Source organism: Chroicocephalus ridibundus, chromosome 3, assembly GCF_963924245.1.
Source record: "Chroicocephalus ridibundus chromosome 3, bChrRid1.1, whole genome shotgun sequence".
Taxonomy (NCBI): domain Eukaryota; kingdom Metazoa; phylum Chordata; class Aves; order Charadriiformes; family Laridae; genus Chroicocephalus; species Chroicocephalus ridibundus.
This window is the reverse complement of record NC_086286.1, coordinates 51,521,166-51,548,810: the sequence shown is the minus strand read 5'-3', so window position 1 is coordinate 51,548,810 and position 27,645 is coordinate 51,521,166. Positions and strand designations below refer to the sequence as shown.

The 27,645-nt window shown below is 41.6% G+C and overlaps 2 protein-coding genes across 2 annotated transcripts in view; one reads left to right on the top strand and one right to left on the bottom strand.

The window, feature by feature from the left end:
• The window catches only part of LOC134513076 (centromere protein J-like), a 37,565-nt gene extending 20,317 nt beyond the window's left edge, over positions 1-17,248 (top strand). Inside the window, exons 11-21 of the mRNA XM_063329155.1 lie at positions 596-811; positions 2,496-2,642; positions 9,041-9,199; positions 9,989-10,100; positions 10,539-10,645; positions 10,909-11,061; positions 11,881-11,979; positions 13,511-13,651; positions 14,343-14,427; positions 14,796-14,916; positions 15,698-17,248. Coding sequence (XP_063185225.1) covers positions 596-811; positions 2,496-2,642; positions 9,041-9,199; positions 9,989-10,100; positions 10,539-10,645; positions 10,909-11,061; positions 11,881-11,979; positions 13,511-13,651; positions 14,343-14,427; positions 14,796-14,916; positions 15,698-15,887 — 1,530 coding nt within the window. The 3' untranslated portion in view covers positions 15,888-17,248. The remainder of the gene's footprint in view (positions 1-595; positions 812-2,495; positions 2,643-9,040; positions 9,200-9,988; positions 10,101-10,538; positions 10,646-10,908; positions 11,062-11,880; positions 11,980-13,510; positions 13,652-14,342; positions 14,428-14,795; positions 14,917-15,697) is intronic.
• A 2,237-nt stretch (positions 17,249-19,485) lies between these two features.
• Positions 19,486-21,150, bottom strand: TTLL2 (tubulin tyrosine ligase like 2). Its single transcript, XM_063331038.1, has one exon. The coding sequence runs from the start codon at positions 21,148-21,150 to the stop codon at positions 19,486-19,488; it is 1,665 nt and encodes a 554-aa protein (XP_063187108.1).
• Between the last annotated feature and the right edge of the window lie 6,495 nt (positions 21,151-27,645).

Sequence of the window (27,645 nt, the reverse complement as noted above, 5' to 3'; positions counted from 1 at the left end):
GGCATCAGCACTGGTGAGGGAAGGAGAAGGGAATAGGGAAAAATAATGGAGATGCACATATATGGAGAAGTCCTCTCCAAAATGCACCAAATTTCACTACCTTCACTTTCCTGAACTTAGTTGAAAATCATGTGTTTGCGGTCCCCTGCTATTTGTAAGGACCATTTAACTAATCATGTGTCTTTGTCACTACGTGAAGATCTGATGAACTGGCATTTTTGCCATTAAAATATACCTTGTATCCTTGCCTTTTTTTGAAAATATACACATTTAATGGTGTTTGTTTGCATGATTAGTTTACATTTCCTGATTTTCCTTCACACAGCAAGGACTTTGCTTACTTTGTAACTATTGGTTTGTTTTAAATACAGGAGTTTGCAGAGTAGTGGGGTTTTTTGTTTGGTTGGTTGGGGTTTTTTTTGAGAAATAATTTCAAATGTGTTCTTTTTATATTACAGACCTTTATATTGAAGACCTTTTTACTGTAGACCTTTAAGCAGAACAAAAGACTCTATGCTCCCTTCTGGGTGTGTAAGGTGGGCATGCCTAGTCCAGAGCTGGCAATGACATGGCACATTTTTTTTTCTACTGGTAGATATTAAAACAGCAGATTGCAGGACTGCAGGAGGAGTTCAAGAGAAATGAGTCCTGCTGGCACGCTGCCTATGGCAAGCTGAGAGACCAGGTTGAGAAGCTGACCAGGCAGAACATGGAGCTTCGAGATGAGCTCAGAGTTTCAGAACATCAGAGATGGAAAGCAGAAAAAAACCCAGAAGCTGTGAATTTCATGGACAGAAAATCAGAGACCCCGGTACTGGCAGATATTATCTGTTTAATAGTGTCTGAAAAATTGAGGCATAGTTTTTCTTTGGAGCTGGCAGGTGTGAATACTTTTCCCCCATTCCGGCTGTGCTTAGCCTGAAGGGGGGCAGAAATCAGCTCTGTAGTATGCCATGTTAAAATATACTCTTTGTATGGCCCTCTTCCACTCAGCCTTAGTTATCCACGAGGTGGGTACCTCTTAAAGGTGATTCAGCCAACCTATCTTAGACACTTACATCAGGGCAGATGTCTTCCCCTACTAACTAGGGAAGGAGTCTACATAACTAATTTACATTCAGTGCCTAAAGCAGACAACTAAAGTCTCCTGAAATTAATTCTAGTAGTTATGTATATAATGTCATTTACTTTTTTAATAAAACAGTTCTTCAGCCAGATGCAGACTGGTTTCTGGCAGTAGGTATAGTGACACCTTTTATTAAATCTCATTTCAGTTCTTATTTTGTGCTGTAAACTTTATGGGAAGAAAACACTGTCAGTGGCCTGCCTTACAAAGGCACAAGTTGGACTCCTTAATGGGAATTATACTGGGGCGGAGCAGGAAAGACAATCAGGGTGGAAAATACAGCTGGCTAGTGTAAATGTCTCTGGTGATCTCCTGAAATCAAAGGGGTTTAATCATAGGTTGACAGATTCTATTACCCTTTCTCATTCAGTATCCCATTTGTTTAATACACTTGTAAGGTTAGTTGCTACCTTTCTATATAACCAAGTAACTTCATTTAAGGGAGTAAAAGGAAGGAAGAAGAATGCTGTTATCCACTTCTTACACAGGAGACAGAAAGTCTTGGTGAAATTAAATATTTCAGACTATAATTTAAAAGACAGAAGTCTGGTTTGAGTGGGTCATTTCAACTCCTTGTGTATCCAAGGGAGAAAAATATGTGCCCTTAAAGGGTCACAAAATGATCAATATCATCCTATGTGCATCGAGGCAACTAAAACAGGTAATTATCTTCTAGATGGTGCAGTCTGGTGAGATGGATCCTACTCTTCCACAGAGTGGCTGAACCTAGGAGAAAATAAAATTGATCCATTTATTCCTAGGTATTTCACTAATTTGCAAATCTAGTATCTAGTAATGTATCTTTAAAAGGTGTTAGAACGACCAATTAACCCGTCCTTTCTTTATGGAGTGAAGAAGTTTTGGTCTCTCTTTTTACTTGATTTTTCACCTAACACTATTAAGTTCTGTTGAAAATGTCATTTCAAGTTACATTTCACTTTACTTTGAATTTTCCCAAACCTCCCTGTTCGTATGACCCATCCTTTTATAGATTGTGAAGGTCAAGAAAAAAAAAAATTAGTGTCACATGTACAGAAAAAAAAATTACAATAAAAGCAAAGAAAAAGCTAATTGACTTCTGTTGAGGCCAGATTTCTGTATTATTTCTACTGCTTTGGGACATTTGGTGATGTAGAACTATGAAAGTAATATTAGAATGCTGTATATAAAGCTCCTAGGATGCCATAATCAAAGATTGTTATGTCCGATACTGGGGAGTTCAGCAGAACAAGATCTGTAATTTCATTCGTTGTGTTTAAATATCATCATTTTTATTACATCAGAAAACCAGATGGCTTTGAGGGTTGTTTGATTCTACTAGCTGTGACTTGAACTTAAAATTATATATTTATAACAAGTTTTCCATCAGGTTGCAGAAGCTATTCTGCGAGAGACAGCATCTTCATCCAAACAAGAAGAAAGATCACAGAGAAATAATCACAAGAGCCACAGCATCCCTCATGTGGGGCCAAAGACATCTTTGCAGAAACACTTCTTTAGAGATGCGAATAACAAAGTATGCATTCCTATTGCCGGTAGTCACTTTTCCACAGTTCCAAATATTTATTTAAGAGAATGTTCTTTGGAATCAAAGGTTGTGCAAATGAAAGTCTCTCTGTAAGCATGGTCATGTTTTCTTGCAGTGGGCTTGTCCTGTGATTCAGTGTAACTTTGCTTGTAGCTTTTCTTCTGGTTTTGCAGTAGCAGGAAACAAAATTTTTTTTCCGTTTCCAGACCTAACTGAATTGCCTGTTTGCAGATATGCTCTGAATTCATTGTACCTACTACTTCACAGACTGGTTTTACAGGCAACCGCCATACCTTGCTTCAGCAAACCATAAATCCAGTATTTTGACATTTGAGGCCACACTTACCAATAAACACTAGTGGCCTTCTGCCCTGGAAGACCAAGGGAAAATCACCTAGCTTTTTACAAGCTGTGAGATGCTTGTTTTTGACTGGTATCTCTATGACTGCTCCTCCACAGCCAGCTTACCATGTTTCTTACACATTTCACTGTTCAGAATATATAGCTATCTAAATATCTTGTGCTTTTCTTTCTCTTGGCTTTGTATTTCTTGCTTCTTATTATGAGCATCTTGATTATTACAAGTCTACTTTCTTCCTTTTGCTCACATTTAACTGAAATCTGTGCTTTGCTCAAGGGAACAGTCTCTCTGAAATTCCCCCTGCCTTCTGGAAACTAATATCCCAACTCCATTGGCTAAAGCAAAATTTAGCTCAGTTTCGCCAACACACTGCTCTCTGCCTGCTTAGGGACCGAAATCAAATGTAAAACATGTCAGATGACAAAGAGGGAACTGTTCCGCTCTAGTGATCATGACAGTGCATGGCTTCAAAGTCACTAGACAGTGGCTTTAGTGAAGCCTGCATGGTGCCTGATATGAAAAGAGATAGTGATAAGAACTATTCTAAACTGAATATGCTTAAAAAAGCAGAATCAGCCATGTGTGAAATAGTAGCTTCAAAAAGGATGCAGACATTATGTGCCTGCCTTCAAGACTGGCTATATTTCTAAGCAATATATGTTGTTTATAAGTTAGAAGGTGGAGGGTTTAGCTGCAGGAAATTGTTTTATTTGTTCTATACTGATGTCAGATCCCCCAGTCCCTTCTACAGCTGGGATCTCTCCATTCCTCTGTGCTGTGGCTGATAGAATTACAAGGCAGACAACTAATGTGGGATATACTATCTGCAGTTAAAGTAGCCAGTAAAGTCAAAAAGCTATCTTTGGTAGCTTACCCTGGAAATTTTCAAGGTATGAAAGAGCTTGCTTCATCTGAACATCTCAAGCACTCTTGTGAAATAACGGAAAACCAGAAACATTTATTCTACATAAAGACTCCCTGAGACCCGTTGGGTTCATTTTCCTCCTGTGGCACACAGCCATGTGTGGCTTCAGCAACAGTTCTGAGAAGGGGGAAGTTGAGGACAGCAGACTTTTGGGCTCGCTGTTATCTGAGTTTTCACCATCCAGTCAGCATTGGATCCAATCCAACTGGAATCCAGTACAAGCATGAGCTAGACTGGAGGGCGTAGTGCCCAGACGTCCTGAGTGAACTCTGAAATGTTTGACAGAGACACATGTTCTTTATCTGCTCTGATGGCAGGAGGTCTTGCAGTGAATAGAGCGGCTCCTGATTATTTGAGTCTGGAATTGAAAGCTCAGGTAAATGAAACATTAAACAGAAGCCCCAAATCTGTGTCATAGCAATAGATCTGAACATGGTGACTCACTTGAATTTCCTTTGTATTTGAGCTCTTTTGCTAGCAGGTGGATGCTTTCCTTCAAGATTCTGCAAATCTGGACAATCCTAAATTTTACATATAGATAAAAGAAACTCTAATGCGGTTTCTGTCCAGAATTGAGAAATTGTGCACGGGAACGCACCAAAGTGAACGGGATAACCTTGAGTAACAGAAGTAGAGATGCATGCCACAGGGACGTGTGTATACCTGTATAAGATATTTAAGTTAAAGCTAGCTAGGACTGGTGAGTTTCATCAGCTGTAATCAAGAAGGCAGAACAACACTTAACATCTGACAAAGCTAATAGAATTTGAGGATATGTACAAAAACAACTGGGGGGGCTAGTCTGAATAATGATCAGTACAGGTTAAAGACAAAGATTTTTGGAATACATGATTTTGTGGAAAAAACATATACAAGAGATGTTCCACATCTCTGAAAAAGACATATTCTGGTTGCCTATAATACTTTTATTAATGATGGTTTCTGTTTGTACTGTAGCATGACCTAGTTGGTGAGGAAGTGGCCACTTCAAGCTGTGCTTTAATGAGTCAAGATAAATGTCCATTTTAACTGCATATCATTAGTGATTCTTTCAGAATATGGCTTGGAAGATGTACAGGTTGGCCAAAATGGTTAATAATTATTACTTATTGGTATTTATTAATATAAATTCTCTCCAAACAAGCTGATTTCTGAATTCATCACATTGTACATTTGGCAGGAACGAGTTGCCAGTTTCCTGACAGACATGCAACTATGGATAGATGTTAGTGATTTCTATGAGAAAGGATACATTAATTTGCAGGAGGGGAGAGTTCTACCGAAAGGTATACTGGTAACATTTCTTAATGTTGGAAAAGTTTCAACCAAGGTCAAATGTGTTTATTTCCAACCTTATTAGATGCACTGTGCTGTCTAATCTTGGACGTGATTTTGAGGACCTTTGAGCATGCTATTTCCTTGGCTATGCATGTTCTTCCTGACCATTTCTAACTCTGAAGCAGGGAAGCATGAGTTCTAGGAATATGTAGACAGGCTTTTGTAGCCGAATTTGAATTTTCACTGCTTTATCCATGAGTATTTGTTGCTTTTTCTCAGCTTTTTCAGCTGTTAATGGGAATGCAAATTCTACCTGAGACAAACTGTGGTATTTGAAGGTTATAAGAGATATTTATTTATGGGAATTGACAAATGAGAGGTTTCCAGGAGAATTTGATTTGTATCAGAATGATGAAGAACTGTAGGTATTAACATCTGGGAGGAAAAAGCTCATTAGAAAATTTAAAGGATTATTGTTGAGCATGAGGATCAAGGAGAACATCATATTTTTAAAGTTTCTCTGGGCTAGGTGGGCCACTGAGTAAAAACACTCTTCCTGCTCTCCACTGCCTGCCTGATAGCTTTTGCGAAGAGGGGGATCAGTGTTACTGATGATTATTTAATCTGTGTTTCGCTAACTCCCATAAGAAAGATCCAAAATGAGCTGTCATCTTCTGTTGCCTTTTAGTTACGCTAAGAGCTACGTGCTCTTTTAGTTACAAAGTTTTACTTCATACCTAAACAACATCTCTTTTGTTGTCACCAGCTAATCAGCTGATTAATTTTTATTCTGTTTTCAGTGGAGATGGGAAACAGTTGATCTACCTTCTGCATGTTGGGAGGCCCTTTCTTCCTCTGACCTGGCAACCTCTTTGTATCAAGGGTCTGCATTTACTGGCAATCCACATGTTTCCAATGAAGAAAAGTAAAAAGATTTATTGAGATAATTTGATTACTTTGTTTATAAAAGTGGTGGAATTGAGAGAATCTTTATCAAGAACCTCATCATGTGTGATTAAACCAAATACTGAGTACTTGGGTCTTTTAAAAACTGTAGAGCTAAATTGCAGTGGTTGCCTGGGTTACGGTGATTACTATGATTTATGAAACGTCTCTTAGAATGATATCCATCTATATGAAAACAGAGACCACACATAATTCATTAAGCCTGTCTTCATTCCTCTGACAGTATTGCCTTAAAAATAGGTATGTTAGTGTATAATTTAAAAATGTGTAATTTATGTGAGGCATAAAAAATGAAATCATTGGCTTTTACAATGGCATATGTAGCAAGTTGGAGTACCTTTACTAATACTGTTTTGCATGGAGGCCCCCTCAACTGAATAGGTTGTTCTTTAGATACATAAGGAAAAAATGTCACCATGTTCATGGAGACATCTCTTCTTTCTCTCTGCCTTCATCTTGCTCCTTCACTTTGCAGTCCCATACATCCTACTTCATGAGTTCGTTAGTTCTTAAAGTTAAAAAGAATGAGCATGTGCCTCTTCTCATCATAATTGTAAGGCCCATACAGGTCTCCGTCCCTTGTCTAAGGCATCACCCATTGCATTGCATCAGTAAATCTTGACTTCTGAACATCCTTTTCAATGGTGGCTTTTAGATGTCTCATGAGGCCTCCTTTTCTAAAATAGGCTTTCTAGGTAGCTCTGTGTTAAAATTCTAGCCATGAAGTATTTTCTGTTTGCAAGTCTTATGTGGGTAGTTCTTTAAAAGTTTTAATTGCAACATTCTTTCTATAATACATCACAAAAAAATGCTGTCACATGTTAGCGTCTGGCTGAAGCTGATGAATATTTGAGCTGCTGTGGGTGGCCCTGTTGGCACTTTCTGATGACGATGAGCTAGCTCACAACTAACCAGGCAGAATAAAAGCATTTCATTTTTGCCTGATTCTACTTGCTGAGCCTGATCAGTCCCCCTCTGCAGTTGCTGGTGCCACGTAAAGGAGGGGCTGGAAGCATGTGGCTGGTGACAGATGAAGAGGAGTGGGACTCCAAGAATCTGGGCTGAGATTGGCTTGAGCTGCTGTGAAACTGCACCAATGGCTTTTCAAGTTCTCTTAAACCACTTGGTAGTTGCAGTCTTGAGATCTTTAGCAATAAAATGATGGCTTAGGAGCTCTTTTCTTCTATCGGTCTGCAATTTCTGAGATAATACCTCTTAATCAAAAATAATTTTAAAGGTCCTTAGTACTATACCACTTGTCTCGAGCTGAAATCCCAGGCATATTTTGACAGTTTGCCTACTCACTTGTATTTGAAATGATGATTATATTTGGAGAACTTGGGCTTATTCAGAGAATCTGCCTGCAGAAAACATCTCAAAATTTAAAATAGAAATCATATTCTTTTAACAGTGAATTCTATTAAATTCTGTACCTTTTAGTATCCCTGTGTGAAAGAGCTAATCAGTTGCCTATGTCCTGTTCAGAACCGTTTTGTGCTTGGAGAAAAAAATTTATCCTTTTAAAATTCTACAACTTTCTGGTATTGCAGTAGGGTTTCTGTCTTGGCTCCTTCCTTGTAAGTACATCTATTAAATTGTAATGTCATTTATTAAAGTAAATAAGAGATTACTACCCACAACAACAACAGATCCCCTAAATTTCATTGATCAAATGGAGAAAATTTTACAGCTGTCAAAAAATGGCCATAGTGACTGTTGTCAGAGAAGGAATTGTGCAGTCTTCCCGTGCTTGTGATTTGCTAGTCCTGTGTCTGTTGAGCAATAGCTCATGGACTTGGACAAATTAAGATGATGGCAAATATATTCTTTCCATGGACTGCTTACACTCACCTTCCCAAGCAGCCACTCTGCAGTGTGCGAGACATTTAAAAATCAGAGTACCTGGTACCATTTCCATGGTTTTTTTGAATGTTTCTTTGTTTCTGACCATCATGTTCTCACTCCTAGTCATTCAATGGATCAATGCATTAGAGATTCTTCTGCTATCATTTCTGACAGACATAGACATCATCCCTTGCCATTTCTGGGATGAGTTCAGCAATGCAGGCAGTGATACTATGCCTTTGTCTCATACTCCAGGCATTTCTACATTAGATTCAGTACCTTCAAAGTTCTGTGCAACCTCAGTTTTCCTGTCATACCAAAGTAATGTTTTCTTGGCAGCTGCCAACCCCTGTCAGTCATTGTGTAAATGCCATATATCTCATGGTGGTCATACAGGAATATTGTATGTTTCCTCTGTGCTCTGATCTGATGTCTCCCAAGAAAAACTGGGGAAGTGCTTTTTGAGCAACTATGATCTTTCCAGTCTAAATATTTGCTATAGTTTGTTGAAACTGTTCACATCTCATTTCCCTTCTGTGGCTCACATCTGTCTTAGGGTCCTACAAAGCTTGTGTCAGCCTTAGTTGACGGAGAGGTATGAGGGCAAAAATGTAAAAAGGGTGGACATCTGGCAAGGAAAAATGAACTGTCACGCAATATATTTTACTGGGATCAGCTCAGCTGTGGTATCCCAGGGAAGGATATCTTTTCTGTTGTTGGCAGGGTGGTTGGACTAAGGGATGAGAGCCTGAGAGCAGCAGTTGGCCTTGCACTATGCACCTACAATTGCCCTTGACTTGCATCAGTGTCCAAGTAGACAGAAATGTGGGAAGCAAAATAAGACCCCAAATAGAGAACTACGTATAAAATGTGTGTGTGTGTGTACCCACATGCAAAAATGAATATTTTTCTAAAAGTTTTAAACACTTAATGATGCACCTGTTGTAGGATTTTTAATGCTATTTGAAGATGTTTATGCCAACTTAACTCAAATGTATTCAAACCTTTTAGGCAATAAAAAGCTCTGTGCAAAGGGCTGATCCTTTGAGATTCGTGACAAAGGAGCATCATGAAAAGAAACCATCCAACTGCTCCCTTGGCAGAAGTACAACACCGACTGGCAAGAGAACACCTCACCAGGGAAGACTGACACCTTTTGAACCACAGAAAGTAAGCCAGTAGCAAAGTCTATTGAGACTGCCTTTATTTTCTTTGTAAAGTATTGTTCAGAAGCTGGATCGGGATCATCATCCCCACATAGCTGCTGCTCGGTCTTCTTTCCCTGGTACTGCAGGGTTTTTGCCAGAAATTATCTTAGAGACTGTTCGTACATTGAGCTATTCGGGCACATGCAGGGCAGAGCATGCTGAATGCTTTGAAACCTGTCCCCCTGCCCTCAGAAAAAGTTCAGAGGTGATCACATGCACCAAGCGTCAGGGCATTGCACAGGCCAGTGGCTCCCTGGGGGCCAAGGACTCCCCAGGAGGTCCAGCAGGCCAGGGCCCAGCCCACTGCCCCAGCCAGGGAGAAGGGCAGGCTGGGGCTGGGAGTCAGTGTCAGCCCAGTATCCCAGTTGTCAAAGCCTGTAGTGATGAGACAGGTCTGGGGTTACACCAGGAAGTCAGTCCACGGGTTAGGGCTGGGGTTTGGATCAGTGAGGTGCATGGTCAGGCACAGGTATGGCTGTGATGCAACCCAATAAGGACCAAGTGCAAGAGCCACAGCTAAAATGCAGCTCCCAAAAAAAAGTGTGTGTGGGTGTGGGGGGGCGTGTGCCTGTCTCAGGCTTCTTCCAGCTCTTTCATGGTTTTCACAAGAGTCTGAACCAAGATTAGGCATCTGCACCGTATCAGCAAGCTGGTCGTGTGCACTGGCAGCTAAACTCTGGCTATGTCACTGATAGCTCCCATTTTACAGTGAAGCATGACTGTATGTCAGGGCCTCTCCATTTTGCTTCAGGTTGTACATCAACCCTCTCCTACTGGGAGAAGAACTGATGACAGAAAATCACCTGGAGCTGTCTCGCATCTGAGTGCTTTTAAGGAGCCTAACTCATCTTCCTACGTAAAAAGTAAGATTTGTGGGAACTTTCTGCCTGCTTAGAGTGGTCTGCAAATGACTTGGAGACACTGGTTCCCAGCTTTTGGCTGACAGGCAATATGTTGGCATTAAAACTCCCCTATGATTCTTAGAAGAATTATAAAATTTGTATTTTACAAGAGAAGGAGAACAGATTGTGCTGTTGCCGGCAATTTATTCATTGAGTTTGTCATCCTGGAAGCCCAGAAGGTGGAGAACGTGCGTGGTCTGCACTTCTCTGGTCCAGGACAAAGCACCTTCAGGAAGATGAGCAAGCTGTTAGCAAACATTAGCAGTATAAGAAGCAATGTGGTACAAGAATCTGAGAGCTTGCATCTTTAAAAAACCTTCTGAGATAGGTATGGAAACATGTGATTCAGCAATTTTCATATGGTTTCAATGACTCTTTTTACTTTGCCTTTTCTTCTAGGCAGGTCTTTGCCCATCTCAGATAGCTCAGAAGACGTGCCCCTCTCACATAACCACAGCAGCAACTCTTGCAGCTTTGTACTCTGCAGTAACAATGAAGAAACAGAGGTATCTCACCATGTAACTCTATAAAATAATCCAGTTAGTCCATGATCTTGCTTTTCATAAACAGCATGCAGACTCCCATTTAGCTGGGAATAATACTCTACTGGCTTTATTTTCTTGCCTCTACTCATGATAAGTACAGTCTTTAAAACAATATTGCAATGGCTTGCAAATAATATAGTAGATTTCTTTATCAAGATATTCCTGCACAACTGTTGGACATTAATAGATTTATGTTGCTAGTTAACATTTTAATTTTGGCTCAGGAAGAAGAGACTCTTAATCTTAAAAAGCCAGAAAAATTATTAAAACGTCAGAATAAAGTAGCTTTTGTGACTACGGACAGAAGTGGCATAACTACATATGACAACAAAGTACCTACAGACAGTTCTCCTGCTTTTCTGGATGCTGAAGCAAAGGTTTGAGCAACTTATGGTTCTGGCTCTTATATGATTAGCAGCTGTCTTCCTTCCATTTGTGAACTGAAATAAAACACACCAAGAAAAAGAAAATCTTCCATTCCCATTTCCTATGCTATGCAACAGACACAGAGCTTTAGGGATGGATCTGGCAACTTCAAGTACTGTGTTTACAGCTTTTTAGTGGAGCATATCATTGCCCTCTGGGAAGCAGTACTCCCTGTTCCTCTGGATCCCACAATTCCAAATACATCGCATCTTCAAACTGTAATTAACATTAGTTAGTAACTGTTCTGGATGCTATGTGCCAGATGTTAGTTAAGGCTCCTTTATGCTGCCAGATAGTGCAAAGAACACTCATTGTAATGGTAAATTGGATGTGTAACACCCTGAGTAGCCCTTAGTTACACAGTTAGCATGATCTACAGCGAAGAACCATGTAATTTGTTTTGGAAGAGTGGATCTAGCTAATACAGGTACCTTTCTTTGCAAATCAGTAACCCAATATTCAGAGATAGTTCTGTTCTTGTGTTTATTGTCTGCATTTCCTATAGTGTAGTTTTGCCACAATGCACTCTTGTCCTCTCATTTTTGGACTTTCTCTCTTATCTTTTGCTTTGCAAGCTGAAATTAATCCAACCTTTCTAGTTATGACTACAAGACCCAAATTCATTACAAATTCAAGGCAATACCAGAAAGAAGGGCAGCTTTCCTCTGTGTCTGTGAAAGTAAATGTTTTTTGCACAGTTGATTAAAATCAATGAAAATATGTTTACAACATTTTGGTTTATATAACACTGTGATGTTTTCATAATATAGCTTCCAAAATCAATATTATCTATAAGATCAGTGTTACATCAAGAAAGAAGAAAAAGTGAAGAGGAGGTGCAGGAAAAAATAGAGTATCGGGATGGAAAGGTGAGATAAAATAGGATGGAAAAATATTTGAAGAGATCACCAATAGGACTGCAGTGTAGATGGGAATCACTGCTTCAAGTAGCCAGGGACAATTATGTCTCCAATTGAGGGCCTGAGCCTTAAATGAAGTTTTCACACCATAAATGGTAAAAAATATATGTATAGCTGATGGGCTGGAACTCAAGTAACCAAATTATTTTCTTATCTCCCACATGGATTTGCTCTATGACTTTCACCAAGTCCTTTTTTGTTTCAGTTATGTTATTTGTGGGCTGGGAGGAGTGATATGCTTACCATTAGATATGAAAATTGCTAGTGGGGTGGCCATGGTGTTTTGGCAATTCTTGGAAGTGAATTTAGTGGCAGTGAGCTGTGCCAGCTGGACACCACTTGTCACTGGACCAATTCATAAAATTGAGTGGTGTGCTGGACTTTCTTGTGCAACTAGACAGAGAGGTCAAAATGGGGATTTATGCCTTTAAAAAGACATATTAACTCTCATTTAAACTATGTGGAACTTCTTGTAGCAATGGCTTTTGTCATAGGTAGGTGTAAGAACATTGTTCCATTGCTAACTAGTAATTTTTCAATAAAATCATTTCTAAAAGACTAAAATCTTGCCCTCAGTAATCATTAAAATGCCTGTTTGGGGAAATACCGCATTTCTCTTCCCCCAAGCATGATTATTCCTTTTTGTGTTTTGTTTTGTTTGGGAGGTATTCCCTTTTTGTGGAGAGACTGATAAAATTGGAGCCATATGGCAGAGCTATAGTGCACCTTCTGGTTGTCCTCTTCCTTGGACTTCACCAAATGAACTATATTATGGGATTTGATATATGCTGAACAGAACCAGCTGCCATAGTAATTCCAGGAAAATTAATTAACCAGAGGCTATGCTAGGTATGAAGTCTTCTTTGACCAATATATTGTTTGTAGAAGAGCACACATGACATTATTGCCCCCTGTTGTTAAGAAGTCTTCAGCAATTTCGCAGATCTCTGCATGCAGCCACATTTAATTCTGTAGTACTGAATGTCCGTACAGGCTTATGTTACTTGGAATAAAATGGTTGTTAACATATGTCAGCAGTCTGTGCTAATACATGAAGTTCAATCATTTTTGGCTCGCACAATCCAGAACTGGGGTCTCTTGAGTGACTTGTGTGCAATGTGTACCAGCATATATGAAATTAGTACAGGCAGTAACTCACTGAAATTGGCCAAGGAAAAACCTGAACGGCTTCCCTATTGCCACAGGGCTGTGTGTGTGCCTTATCTCGCTTAACAGAAAAAGAAGGTGGTGGGCTGGGAACTTGGGCCAAGGGCTAGAAGTGAGTTCATTTTTTGAAAATTACTTTAGGTCTCTTTTACAGACAAATGAGGCAAAAATAATGTACCTATGCTGCAGAGATAGCTTTTGAAATACAAAGGCATAGCATGACTTACTTCAAGCTCCAATTTAATTGTAAGGCAATGCAATGCTATGCATTTCCTTTAACTTCATTTACAGTAGATGCTCTGTGTGTTTGAAGGTAGAAGAAGTGCTTACTGATGGACGTCGGATCATCACTTTCCGCAATGGTACTAAAAAAGAGATCAGTGCTGATAAAAGGACGACTACGATTAGCTTTTTCAATGGAGATGTAAAAAAGATCATGCCAGATCAGAGAGTGGTGTGTAACATTTTTTTTCTTTAAGGAAAATTAAATGATTAAGTGATTTTCCAAGGTCCTGTCATTTATCTTGATCTATCAATTCTGGGATAAACTGATGAGGGTGTTAGTTTAACAGCCCTGAGTGGTGAGACTGCTTCATCTACAAGGACAAAAGTAGAAAGAGATGAAGGTAACAGTCAAAGGAACAAATGGGTAGTTGGCCAAGCAGATTAAAGGAGACTGAAAGGCGGCAGCCATCTGAAGCAAGGACTTCAATGTTTTTTATACATTTGTAGGGTAGGTAGCACAGGGGTTACTTCCCTCTTGGCATTATGTAAATATAAATAGTTAATAATAACGTGAGCTAGACTGGAAGTAAGTGAGGCCTTGGCAGCAGTGGGACTATTTTCAATTAATAGTGCATGGATGGGAGCCAAAGCAAAGAGATGGGAAGATGACTTTCATGCGTGCACTGTTGTCTTGTACGCTACAGAGATGAAAGCAGCAACACCTAGACACAGCCATGAAGCAGGGGCGAATGAGAGGAAGGCACAGAAATGCAAACATAGCTACTTTTATGGATGGCAGATACAGAAAATGACCTTGAAATGACTTTTTAAAGATGGCTTATTTTTAAGCACATTGTCATGGTTGAATCTGCTTATGCAAATATTGTGAACATGCTGCAAACACTTTACTCTCCTTCCAGATTTATTATTATGCAGATGCACAAACAACCCACACTGCTTATCCAGATGGCCTGGAGGTGCTGCAGTTCCCTAATAATCAAATAGGTATGCAAGAGCTCATAAATGTGAACTGCATGTGCAGGAAGGTTTCTGTTATGAAAGTGTTGTCTGATTCTGACTCCAGCGGATTAGCTTTTTTCTTCTCAATTTGCATTGTCTTTGCATTTAAGTCCCAGTATGTTCCATCACTTTACTGCTCAATTTCCTCCGACAAAGCAAAGATAATAATGGTGTGTAAATGCATCTCTTCTAATTTTGATTATCTGATTATTTGATTCTTTAATTTCTTTAGCGGTATGCTAGATATCATTTCCATTCTCACTAAACTGTCCAAAAAAACCAATCTAATCTAGCTCTGTGTAAAGCAACATGAAAGAATACTAGACAGACTTTTTACATCTTCTTTTCCACAGAAAAACATTATCCTGATGGCACACAAGAAATTGTGTTCCCAGATCACACAGTGAAATGCCTCTATAGTGATGGATTCAAGGAAACTTTTTTCCCAGATGGTACAGTAGTAAAAGTAGAAAAGTAAGTCTCGTGTTAATAACAGGAACCAGGCATTGGGCACAGGCACAATGATACTGGCATTTAAAACTGTGTTTGGATTCCGCGTGGCCGGGAAATTTCCAGATAAAAGGAGAAAGGATTTGTAAGACAACAAAGGTTTTTGCTACAATGAGGCACTGAAAATTTTTCACTTCCACCTTGGATGATAGATGACCATTTATCACTGGCAAGGTGACTGTGAAATATTCCTCATTTAGTTCCATGTAACTTTACATTGGCCAGGGTTGCTGGGAGATCACCAGTTGTCTGTGTTAACAATTTGGGTACTAAAGGGCTCAGGACGAGGACTCCTGAGCTGTATTCCTAGCTTTTTGTCTCCCTTTCTGATCTTGGGCAGGGCACTTCACGTATTATCTTTCTATTCCTCCATGTAAAATGAGGAAAAATAACGATAGGATTTTCTTACACATGCCTCTCCCGGGCTTAAGGAGGATCCTGTTGTAAAACAGATTTCCTGCTTGCAAAATGCTTTGAGATCCCTGCATGAAGAAGTCATGTAAAATGCAGATCCCACCACCCATTAAATATTATACTATGTACTGAAGTACCTTTGTGTTGAAATCTAATTGTGAGATCAGATCTCTTAATGGCATCCCATGTAAATTCTGAGGTGAATTATAACCTGAGAAAGTTGTCACTTGACAGTTTTCCACTTTCATTGTGTCACATTAGACAGCTCAGTGAGATAGGTTAATAACAGATAGTGCCTTCTCATAACTTCATTCGTGGCTATTTCTTTCAGGAATGGAGATAAAATAGTGGTATTCAGTAATGGCCAAAAGGAGGTTCACACTGCGCAGTTCAAGAGACGAGAGTACCCAGATGGCACTGTCAAAACTGTGTACTGCAATGGCAGACAAGAAACCAAGTACTCCACTGGACGAGTTCAAATCAAAGATGAGGGGGGTAATATCATCCTAGACAAGAAGTGATTCCTCCCCTCAAAGGGCTGCACTGCATGTAAGTAGCTGAACCCATTTTCCTGGCACATCAAAACGGTTAGGAAGATTTAAGCCTTGTGAAAATGAGTGGATGCATTAGGGCTGAAATTTACTTTGGTTTGGTGGCTGGTGCTCAGTTTGGAATAACCTTACCTGAATGAAATGTCTCTTGAGTGAGACTTGAAGGAAATGCAGTCATGCCTTCTTTGTGTATGTAACATCAAAATAAACGACCACAGTACTTCTCATTAAAGTGGTTTTTTCATCATACTGATCACACTTTCCCTTGGTTTTCTGATAGTTACAAAAGTGACTACAATTAAGGAGCACGGCATAAGAACCTCAAATCTAAAAGCTTTTTGAATTTCAGTTCAGTGCTGTCTTATTCTCACTCAAGCAAATCTATGCATTTTTGGTTGTTTTTTTTTTCTCAGTTAACCATCACAAAAAATGTGGAAGTGATTAATGTTTTCAGTTTGGGTCCCAGACTCAGGTCCCAGACCATATCATGAGCTGTACATTAGACCAAAACCTGAGCAGCAGTTCAGTCAACAGTCATACCTCTGGATGTCTCTTCCAACGTAAATTATTCAATAATTATATGATCATAACCTAAGAACTCTCTTTCATGCATTTGAAGACAAAATGTAATGTTTGTTCCATCCTGGTCATTATTCTGGATGAAACAGCCCTTTCTTTTTTCCTCCAGCAGTCTTCCCTCAGACCTCCTCTGTGTTGCTTTTTTTTGAATTAACCTCTCCCGCTACTGCCTTTATTCTTCCAGTAGTAGAAAAATATTTCTGGTGAGTGAGTCTCTCCAGCTTCAAGGCTCTTTGGATTGCACTCGATACCTAGGGGGATTAATCATTTATCAGATGCTGCTTTCAACTACCTTCCCCATAGACTGCCTGTCCATCATCTGTCTCGAATTTTTCCAAAGCACTGAAGCATTTCCCCTGTAGAGCTCAGCTCATCACCTGCCCATTGACTGAGAAGACCAATTATCTCCTCATGCCCTTCAAATTCCCATAGCAAAAAATACACTTTCATAGCATGCTGCTTTAGCCTTTTCTCACACCTAAGTGCAAAATAATTGCAAGATTATGGAATTGCTCTCTCTTCTCTTCCACTGGGTCAGACTGTCGACAAATCACAATTCAAATTACAGCGCATCCTTCGAAGAAATAGATTGAATAGAGCAAGAAGCGTTGCTAACATTGATCATACACATGCTGCACGTTATGAATTTAATTATGATGCCCAGAACATCCATGCAGTTTGATGTCAGCTGGTGTGATAATAAAATCGCATTGTTTTTCCTTTATTCCTGTATAACAAAGGAACAATTTATAAACCCGTGCTTTTCACTACTGAAATGTTTAATATATTTTATGTGTTTTGTAAAAGGAAACTCTAATTAAAAGAAATCCAATAAATCACTCTTTCCCATGTGTTTTACTAAGAATTTCAGTTCAGTGCTGCCTTATGCTGACTAAAACAAATCTACATTCGTTTGTTTTTTTCTCAATTAAGCATCACAAAAAACAGTGAATGCGATTAATCTTTTCAGTTTGGCTGGGAAACTAGATGTGATATTAATGTTTTGTAAAGGACCACTGTTTTTATTCCCAGGAATTCCTTTTAACAAAAGGTCCCTGTTCTCCAGTTAATATGCTGACAGTCTCTTTGTTTCTATAGTACTATAGAAAACAGGCTTTGTTTGCAGCTTTTAGCCTTACATCACCATTTGCCGTTCAATAACCTGTGCACATAATCCCTTCTAATTGTAAATTAAATAAGGAACGACTTTGTATGCTGCTTGCTCCTTGCTTTGTTAAGGACTCTCTACTGTACTTGCAGGAAGCAGTCCGATTCTGGAATAATTAGGCCTGTGATCCTGCACGGGTGTAAGACATGCGGGATAAGCGCAAGGCAGTCTCTAAAACTCTGTGCACGCAGCCATGCATGTGCGCAAACACCTTGCAGTGATGCATGCATTCACTCTGCCAATGCAAGCCTGTGCCGCCTTAGCTCCTGCTTAGGGGAAGATCTGATGGCAGGTAAGCATGGGGCTGGTTCTGCTTTCTGGCAAATCAACGGCAAGACTTCCATGGGTGAAATCAAAGGGTGAGACTACTGAGGATTCCACAGTACTTTTGTCAACCAGTGTGTGGCCACCATTTTTACCAAGACATGTTTTTCAAGAAATCTTCTACAGTCTAATAGCAAGGGGAATTATTGAAATAAGGGGCACAAATTTGGTTTGAAAAGGAGGAGACAGAAAAACACCTACATAAATGACAAGCTGTCAGGTACATTATAACTGGGAGGCCTTCGCAGACCAGTTATGACACGTGCCACTATCTTTCTGAGGCCTCCTTTCTCACACCCTGTCTTCTCTACTTTCCACACTTGCATTAGTTAACCAGAAGCAGTTCATTGTTGTAGGAACACAAATAATCCAATTTAAGTGTGACTGCATATGTACTTAAACTGTAGCAATACACATACCTGCTTTACTATGGTTTTTGTTCTAGAGGGTTTATAGTGAACAAAATTTTATGAATCCTTCAGGAAGATGGAACGCAGTTGGGAAACCCCACTTCTCATCTTTACATAGGTTTTCTGGCATTAGCAGAAGCATGCTACAGCCAGTATTTGGCCTCAGTTTTGATTCAAATTTAGAATACGCTGAGACTTCTGAACAGTTACTTCCATTTGAACAGCTGGGGGCAGCAAAAATGTACAAGGGAGGGGTAGCATTTTGACCACCATCTCAAATGCTTCGGTTGAAGGTTAGTATTTTTCCATGCACAGCTGATTACCAAAGTTTTACTACAAGCAAGACAAAGCTGAACCACTGTACCCATCAGATGGCTGCGAGAGATGCAGAGTCTGCAAGAGAGAGGTTTGATCCAGTCTTCTGATTGTGATATTTGCAGTTTATATTCTGCCCTCGGTTACCTTGGGAAGCCTAATTATTTCTTTATTAAGAGTTTATCTGAAATAAAACACTGAAGCAGTATAGAGACTTTTTAAAATTTACTTTCCGTAAGAACTCTTATGGAATCCTACTGTCCATAAAACAAAAGTTGTTTCATAGTGTTGTTTCTTACAATGCAAAATTAATTTCTGGAAATGAATGTCGGGAAGCTCACTGGATTCTTCAAAAACATGATGGTTTTGTGTCATTCATATTACCTGCACCTTTGTAAACTGAATGCATGTTGAATGCTCCCCGATGTAAAGTGACCATTTTTTCAAGTGATAAAGCCCCCTTAGTTAGGAAAAGAAAAGAAGCAAAGATCACTGAGAACAGTAACAAACAAAGACTGGCATTTCTGAATATGTTTTGAGAAATAAAATTCTCCATTTTCATTTTGGGATTACTTTAATGTTGCAAGAATTAGTTTAAAAAATTAGTCAGTACTTTAATTTTAAAAAATACTACCTCATAGTAATTGGTAAATCACAATTTTTAAATTCTGTATTGTTTATCTCTCTTTCTACTACAATTTCAGTGTACATCTATCTCCTTCAAACTAAAGCTGCCATTTATGATATGTCTATATAACCTAACATCATGAAGTTACACAGAAGTTAAATAGCCTCCTCCTTTCTTTGTGTTCTGCTGTTTTGATGGTAACTGTTTGCTCACTAATTTTTTAATTTCTTTTATGATGCTCTTTACATCTGTCCCATCCCTGGAAGCTTGAAGTGCAGCTTCATTGAAAGGAAAAATAAGGACAAAATCTCCTACGCGGGGGATAGGCCTCTGGTCTTTATCAGAGAGGAAATAGGGGCGCGTGGTTAACTTGTAGTTGCAGAAGTCAGGTGTAGGTAACCAGTGGCTGAGTTGGGCAGGCTTGTGTGGAGAATGCCCAGCTCCTGGAAGCTGTTTATGTTTGGCTTCAGATTTTGCTTGGGAGGGTATTTTTGGCATGCTCATCTTTTCCCGCAGCTGGGAAGTCAGTGTTTTTCTTGGATGTGCTCTGGCAGTTTTCTTGGTCAGGGTAGCCACCTTAGGAATCGATCCTTTTGCAGCCTGCAGGTCAGATTGTATGGAAGAAGCAGAAGTACATTTAGCCACTTTTCGGCAAGTGAGTAAGCCAGGAGCTTCCCTGGCAGCGCTCTCACCAGCTGTACTCCAGGGCACCTGCCTTCTGCCAGCCTTTGTCCCTGCCACTTGGTTTCGCCTGAAAGCGTCAATCTGTTTGTAGTTCAGCAGTTCTACAATATCGTGAAGAAGTTTTCTTTTCACAGTGTCATCAATGGAACAGTCTAAACACAAGGCCGGATTGTAGTTGACTTCTAAAAGCCATGGCTTGAATTTGTCATCAATCAGGATGTCAAAGCCGAAGAGCTCAAAGCAGTTGGAAGCCACTGGTAAGGGGGTTACAGCAAGTAGGGTGAGAATCACTATGTTATTGATTTTCTGCCAAAGGAGCATGTCATCGACCCCAAATATTCGAAGGTAAGAACGAAACTTGCTGAATGTCCACTTGCAGCCACAGCCAATCCCTTCTTTATATTTTTTATACGAAGCTCCGCATTTGTTGATGCTGGTGTTTGTTAGGTGGGCACAGACGTTGTCCAGAGAACTGAGGTCAAACTTTTCAGTGGCAAACCGCACCAGTCCTTCTTCATAGGTGTAAATAGTGAGGGGACAAAAACTGGTGACACACACATAAAGGCGTAGGTCCAGTTTATACCCTGAAATGAGCAATGGGTTGCTAATGTACTTCTGCACAATGACTGTACAGTCATATACTAAGTCTTTAATGTCTTGGAAAATGAGTATGCCCCTTCCACGGGAGAGATCCACAGGCTTGCAAATCCAGTAGCTAGGTCTTCTGCCTATTGACTGTCTCTCCTTGCTGTATTCTGCTATAAATTTGATATAGTCATTGGGCATGATGAATGCCACTGGACTAAATTCATACAGAGCTGATCCATATGCTCCTTTCATACGTTTCAGATGCCTTGCCAAATAGTCTTTTCTGGTGATCTGGACAGCTTCTGGGTAGTGGTTGAGTCTCTGCCATGGTTTAATGCTGTGGTGGTCTGTCATGCGGAAAGGTGAGTTCCTCCAGTACAGGTTCCAGTCTGCATCATCTTGCTCCTTTTTGTCAAATTCAGTCCAGCCGCGTTCCAGCAAAACCTCACGGACTATTGCAGGGACATTCTCATGGAGACGGAATACCAAAGGCCTCAAGATATCTCTTGTATCATAGTCATCTGCCATCACTTCCATCTTATCAGCTGAAAGAAAACAGAATTGCCAGGAAGGAAACAATGAAATTAACGTCATAGATTGTACTAGCAGTCATCACCTTCATGGTATTCTTAACGCCTGTCACTCTCAACGTATTCTCAAGGCATGTCGCCCCTGTGTGTTTCTATGGTCCACAATTGAGAAGTCAAAGGCTGTGTCTAAGCTGAAAGATATATGAGAGAGCATCGATTCCAGATAGCTGTTAAAACAGCACAAAGCACCGATTACTGCAAAGTTACATGTCTCCACACTTTATTTACTTTTTCTTTGTGGTGGCTTACTACAGCAGTAGTTGTCTCAAGGTTTTTGTATACCTAGACTTGTATAACAACGCTTGGATACCTAGACTTTTTGGTTTTTGCAACTGTCTTCAGCCTAATAGCCGTAACTTTGCCTACGAAGACTTACTTTGCACTGCTGCATTACTGAGATATTCTGCCAGCTTAGCATGTCGCCCTGCTCTGAGCAAATTGTCTTGGTTAAGATTAAAATCCTGATGCGAAACTGATGGTAGACAGTAGGAAAACACTTATTGATTCCAATGCTCTTTTCCTCCTCTTAGTCACTGATAATGTTCTGCTGCTCCTCCAGTGAGGTTCTCCCCAGTTCCTGAAGAACAGGGCGTATTCTTGTCCAATCACTTTCCTCTCAAGAAAATAATGTTCCATAGAAATGTATGTAGATTCTGAATGAAATACCATTTCCCACTATCTATAGTAGAAGTAGATAATGGTCTCTGTCTATTTTTATGGGTAAGAAAGAAACACATTTTAAGTTATTTTGGGCACAGCAATTCTCATATAAACAGTTCATGAAGTGTGCTCTTCCCTCTCCAGCTAGTTCAATATATACCAGATTTAAACTAAAACACCTGTCCTACTGGTTGGTAGCACAGTGTACAAAGAGTCCCATGGACCTGTAGATTTGAGAGCGTTGGTGTTCCTCTCAGTTTTAATTTCCTGAAACCCTACAGATCTGCTCTCCGAGGATTAGACCCCGTATTTGGACCAGAGAGCATCCTGGACGAGAGAAGGGTGTTTATGCTGAGGACCATTCTGACACAGCATTACCACATCAACCTCCACCTCCTCTCAGAAAGTAGCAAGCAAAAGACATACAAACAGGGCAGGACACACACTAGACAAGACTCCTTTACATCCTATTAACAGAGTGACATCATTGCTCGCTCTTTTCCGGCTGAGTTTTAGACCCTAGAATGAGTAGCCTCCTCCTTCCAAACAGCTACAGAAAACAAGGGAACACGTCACACCTGGAAGTACTCAACGCAATGTGCAGCTGAGTTGGCCAGGGATGCTTTTTCTGTGGAAAAATTACAATTATAGGAATTTAAAGATTTTTTCCAGACAACAAAAGTAATCTTTTGCCATTTTTTTTAATTTCATTTGAATGTTCTTGTTTTGGAATTGTCAAAATACCTTATTTGCATTTTTTTAAAAGACAATGGTTCATAAAGACTTTTTTTTAAATGTTAATTTAGTTTTAAAACTAAAAGCCCAAATGTGAAATGAAATGCTTTACCACTATCAAAATGTAAGTTAACATAATTCAAAAGTTTTGCAAGTCACCAAACAGTTTAAAATTCTCATTATTTTATTTGAATGTGAAAAAGGACTCAAAAATTCTTGCAGGATGAAAAAGCATGCTTCTCTCGCCACTCTGACCTTTGGTGACTCTCTTGTACGATGTACCTATGTCTTGTCTCTGTGGGGTGACCACAAGGCAGCCACAGAGCAGCTCAACGCAGAAAGCAAAGCCAGGAGAGTCTCAACAGGGGCTTGATGGGAGGAGGGTTTTAGAGAAGGGTCCGGGAGGTATTTCAGGGAGGCTGGGAAGCAGGGCAGTGGTGGTAGACATATATGGCTAATTTACCACAGATACGTAGTCTGTAGGTTAAAAATAGCCCTGGACCACCTTATGTCCTGTAGTGAGGGAATCACTGCTTAGAAATGAAGGGATTTAAAGCAAGCTTTGGTCCAGGATGTGAGGAATGAGGCTCCTATTAGAAAGGGACTTTAGGCCCCATTAATGGGCTGAGACTGTGGCCAAATTTTGCATTTCTGTATACAATGACTCTCTATATTCCAAAGTAATATGTAATTCTATATTCTAATAGTAATGTGTATTAATATATTTATTGATGCTTTACAGTCAGACTTGCAGTATCCTTCCATCTCAGGCTTAAGCTAGTGTTGGAAGGGAGCAAAACCTAAACTGCACTGGGATTATTGTTCTGAATTCCCGTAGAGAACAGACATTGCCTCGATCCAGCCCCCCCCTCCCCCCCGCCCCATACAGACTGAAGTTGAATTCTCCTTAGTGAGAGCTTTTCTGGGGTGAGGGGTTTGTAGGGAACAGCAGAGAAACACGGTAAATACTGAAGTGCGGTCTCGATATAATAGGACTCACACAAAATACCACAAAGGGGAAAGTAGTCTCGCTGTGTCTCCTGCAGTCAGTGCTTCTTTTCAGACCCCAGGAAGCTCTGGGCTTGCTGCTGAGCTTGCACGCGAACCTAATGTGGTCGTCCCAGGAAGCGTTATCTTTGCTTCTACTTTCTTTCCTGGGAGCTCTCTTTTCTATCTCCTTCCTAAACAGCACTATGCCACATGCTAAAATAAAAAAAAAAAAAAAAATTAAAAAACCCCAAAATACAAAACTAAACAAGTTTCATACTACCTAGTTCAAATCCTTGGGCAAAGACTATTAAATTACGAAAAAAAAAATGTAATTGAAAGTGGCCACGCTAAGCAATTAGATGAGTCAACTTACAGACTGCTGTTAGTTCTGTCTTTTCTGCGCTGCTCAACATGGCTGCTAGCAGCATTTCAGTGAAAGGCACTGTTGTACATGACTCCAGTGTGTGGTAAACTGTGCATCACAGTCTCCAATAGGTAATCATAAATTAAGGTGTTAGTAATGTCTGAACAATGCAGCCTTCTTTGGTGGTTTGTTCATGTCAGCTTGTATTAATGGAACGTCTTTCATACCTCTGGCATTCAGGGAGTAGTTTACAGGAAACTGGCTCACCTAGATATAACAAATGTCAGCTTCAAATTCCCTGGTAATTAAGTGTAAAGAAAATAAAACATTTTAACTAACAAAGAACACCTACCTGCTTTTAAGGAATGTGTATCACATATAAGCAGAAGGTCTTCAGGTGCAATTATGAAACAGTAACTCTAGAATAATGCACTGGTCTAAATGAATGAACACAAATTTCACTCACTTGACTCTGTATAAATGCACGCCCAAATGAACCCCAATCTCCTCATTAGCCTGCAGTCCCAGAGGTCTCTGTGCTCAGCCCATTCCTTAACGACTTGGAAACCTGCCCATGTGTTTGCAGGCATTCTTCCACAATGCAAAAACTGCTATGGCTGTCTCTGACCACGCTTGAGTTCAATACCTACCTACAGCTGCTGCCGACCAGTGCCCAGAAGCAGAGACCTTCCCCAAGAAGAGCAGGCCACTGCCACCTGTGACCTCGGGGCGGTGGTGGTGGCAGACCCTGTGCCGGCGTCCCCAGGGAACTGCTCACATCAGCTGGGGCTTGGTGCTGGCCATGGCTGCTCCCAGCCGTTCACACGTTCCGGTTGCTGGGTTTTACACCTATGGGAGGAAATATGAGCATTAAAAGTGTGTGTTTGCTGGGTTAATGCAGAATGTCCCTGTATAATTAAACTCAGTGGACCGACCAGTGGCCGTTCCTGTCGTCTTTAAGCCCTCAGGGTCACAGATCATAACATGGGTCTGGAAGCTGCCTGCCTTGCAATTTAATTTCAGAAATAACCATTTTAATTATTTCCTGAGGTGATGGGTTCCACCTGGGGCGCCATCCAGGTTCTGGGCACCATCTGCCCCAGGTTACGCAAGCATCCTCCGGCCACTCTTGTAGCCAAGGGGCGTTGGACTGCCGCCGGGCTGCGAGGCTGAACTGGTGCACATCGCCTCCATATTGGCACAAGAATGAGTATTTAACGCCGTGGTGGCTGGTTACGCTGGGCTGGGGGCTCGGATGAGCCCCCCCCGGCCGCACCTCCTACCTGGGCCCCGCCGCAGGCCTGCCCTGCTCCCCGCCCGCAGCGCTGCACCCCCGCCGCCGGCTCTGGCCCACGCCCGGCCGCAGTTGCCGCCCCAGGCGGGCGCGGGGAGCGGCGGAGGCCGCCGGCGGCGACGGACCGTTGCTGGGCGATGGGGAGGGGCGGGCCATGCCCTCTCCCCTTCCCTTCCCTTCCTCCCTCCCTCAGGCCGAGGCCGGCAGCGCAGGCGGCGCGTCCCGGCAGAGCTCACCGCGTTGTCCCGGCTCCTGCCGGGCTCGGGCCGGAGCCGGAGCTGTTTAACGGCCCGCAGCCGTTCTACCCGCCGCGGCCGGGGCGCCCTGCGGCTCCCCCGGCTCCTGCCGCGCTCCCCACCCGTTGCCCGCGGTCACGGTGCTCCCTCCTCCCTTCAGGGTCGGAGCCCCTCAGGGTCGGGGCCCCGCCACCTGCTCTGGCTGGATCCCCGTCCCCGCAGGCCGCAGGGAGGGAGCCTGCTCCATAGGGCCACCACGCACAGGCAGAGCAGGTGTTCGGGGAGCCACCGGGCATCTCCCACCTCCTGTGCCTCCAGCTGCTTGGGCCTGTGGCTCATGCCATAAGACACCATGATACGTGCCTGAAGAAAGCAATTACTTAAAGTATCAATATTTATTAGTTGAACATTACTATCTTATGTTCCAGATGAATGCCTTGATCCACGGGCTCCCCAACACCTCTGTCCTCGGAAGAGTGTGTGACCCCGCCGCAGTCTCTGGAGTCTCTGGGAGAAATGACGCAGCCGTCCTTTCTCAGGGCCTCTCCTCCTGTCTGGCGTAGGTGGCCCCTCGCTCGGTGTCTTCATTGCCCACATTGTCCCACGGTTCTCTTGCCTGAAGGCCTGAGTCTCCTCTTACACCTCTAGGGAACCACAATTTGGGACTGAGGATACCAAGGAACACAGGACAATCAGTAGATGAGCATTACCTGGTTTTCACCCATTGCCAGGTTTAGAGCTCTTGAAGGTTTCAGGCTCATGACTGGAGAGGGATTCATCTTGCCACAACTTCAAACCCCAAAGCTAGTGCCCATTGAGACGGCTACACCTGCTCTCCTTAACCCGACACAGTCAGAGTCAGACTGATAAAAGCTATTGTTTCACTGCAGGATGAACACAGTTGTTGCTGTGGGTGAGATAAGAGCTTGTGTGGTAGTGAAACACGGGGTGAAGAAGGGTGAGTCTGCCTTCACCTACTGCTGCTTGAGGACTCAGCACAAACAGGCCTATGCTGCTTGGCACCTGATGGACTGAAGCAGGACTTGTGGAGCCTTCCTTGGCCATGGAGGGGCAGAGGCTTCAGTGACCTCAACCATCATTTTGTTTCTTGCTTTTCAGTGAAGAGGTGTTCCTAGCTGAACTCCTGCCTGAAGTTTGTTTTTTTTACATACTAAGCAGGAAAATTCCTATTGCCTTTATAATAAACAAAACTGCATAATTTTTATAACTGGGTACTGTCCATGCATAATGTGTCCTAAATGGCGTTTTCTGTTTAGATCATGTCCAAGACACACGTGCACCTTTATCCTCACCCTGTCCCAGAAGTAAGCCTGTTCACTGAATCGCCCCATGTAGCTGTGGCTTCCATTACCAAGGTAATGAAGTTGTTCTTCACATACCTGCAGGTTGGAAGAGTTGTTTTTCTCTTATTTTACAATCAGGGAAATATCTATAGTAAAGTTATGTAACAAAATCAAGAGTGGAAAACAGCTCCCCAAACCGCAGGCCACAAGGTCCTGTCTCCCATGCTGACTCTGTTTCAGTGGTGCTGAGGTTTTCTCCAAGGTCAGAGCACCTTTTCCTTGGTCCTTGGTAACCTCCTCATGGTTTCAGCTGGAATCTGTGGAGTCAATAGCAGTTTGCTGGTTTGCCATTGCTGAATTTTACTGCAGACAAATCCTGGGCACACAGAGTACACAACAATTCAGGAGGTATGCTGCGTTGACCCTGGCCACCAGCAAAGCACCCACCTAGTTGCTCCCTCACTCTTCCCACCAACGGGACAGGGGAGAGAAGCAGAAGAGCAAAAGTGAGAAAACTGCTGGGTTGAGATAAAGACAGTTGAATAGGTGAAGCAAAGCTGTGTCTGCAAGCAAAGAAAAATAAGGAATTAGTTCACTACTTCCCATCAGTGGGCAGGTGTCCAGCCACTTCCTGGAAAGCAGGACCTCAGCACGTGTAACAGTTGCTTGGGAAGACAAGTGCCATAACCAGGAACATCCCCACTTCCTCCTTCTCTCTCCTGAGCTTTTATTGCTGAGTACGGCGTCGTGTGGTATGGGACGTCCCTTTGGTCAATCTGTCTCAGCTGTCCTGGTTGTGTCACCTCCCTGCACACCTGCAACCTGCTCACTGTGGGGCCAGACTGGGAAAAAGAGAAAA

Coding starts and splice junctions, on each gene's coding strand:
- TTLL2 (XM_063331038.1), bottom strand. CDS start 21,150: ATGGAAGTGATGGCAGATGACTATGATACAAGAGATATCTTGAGGCCT.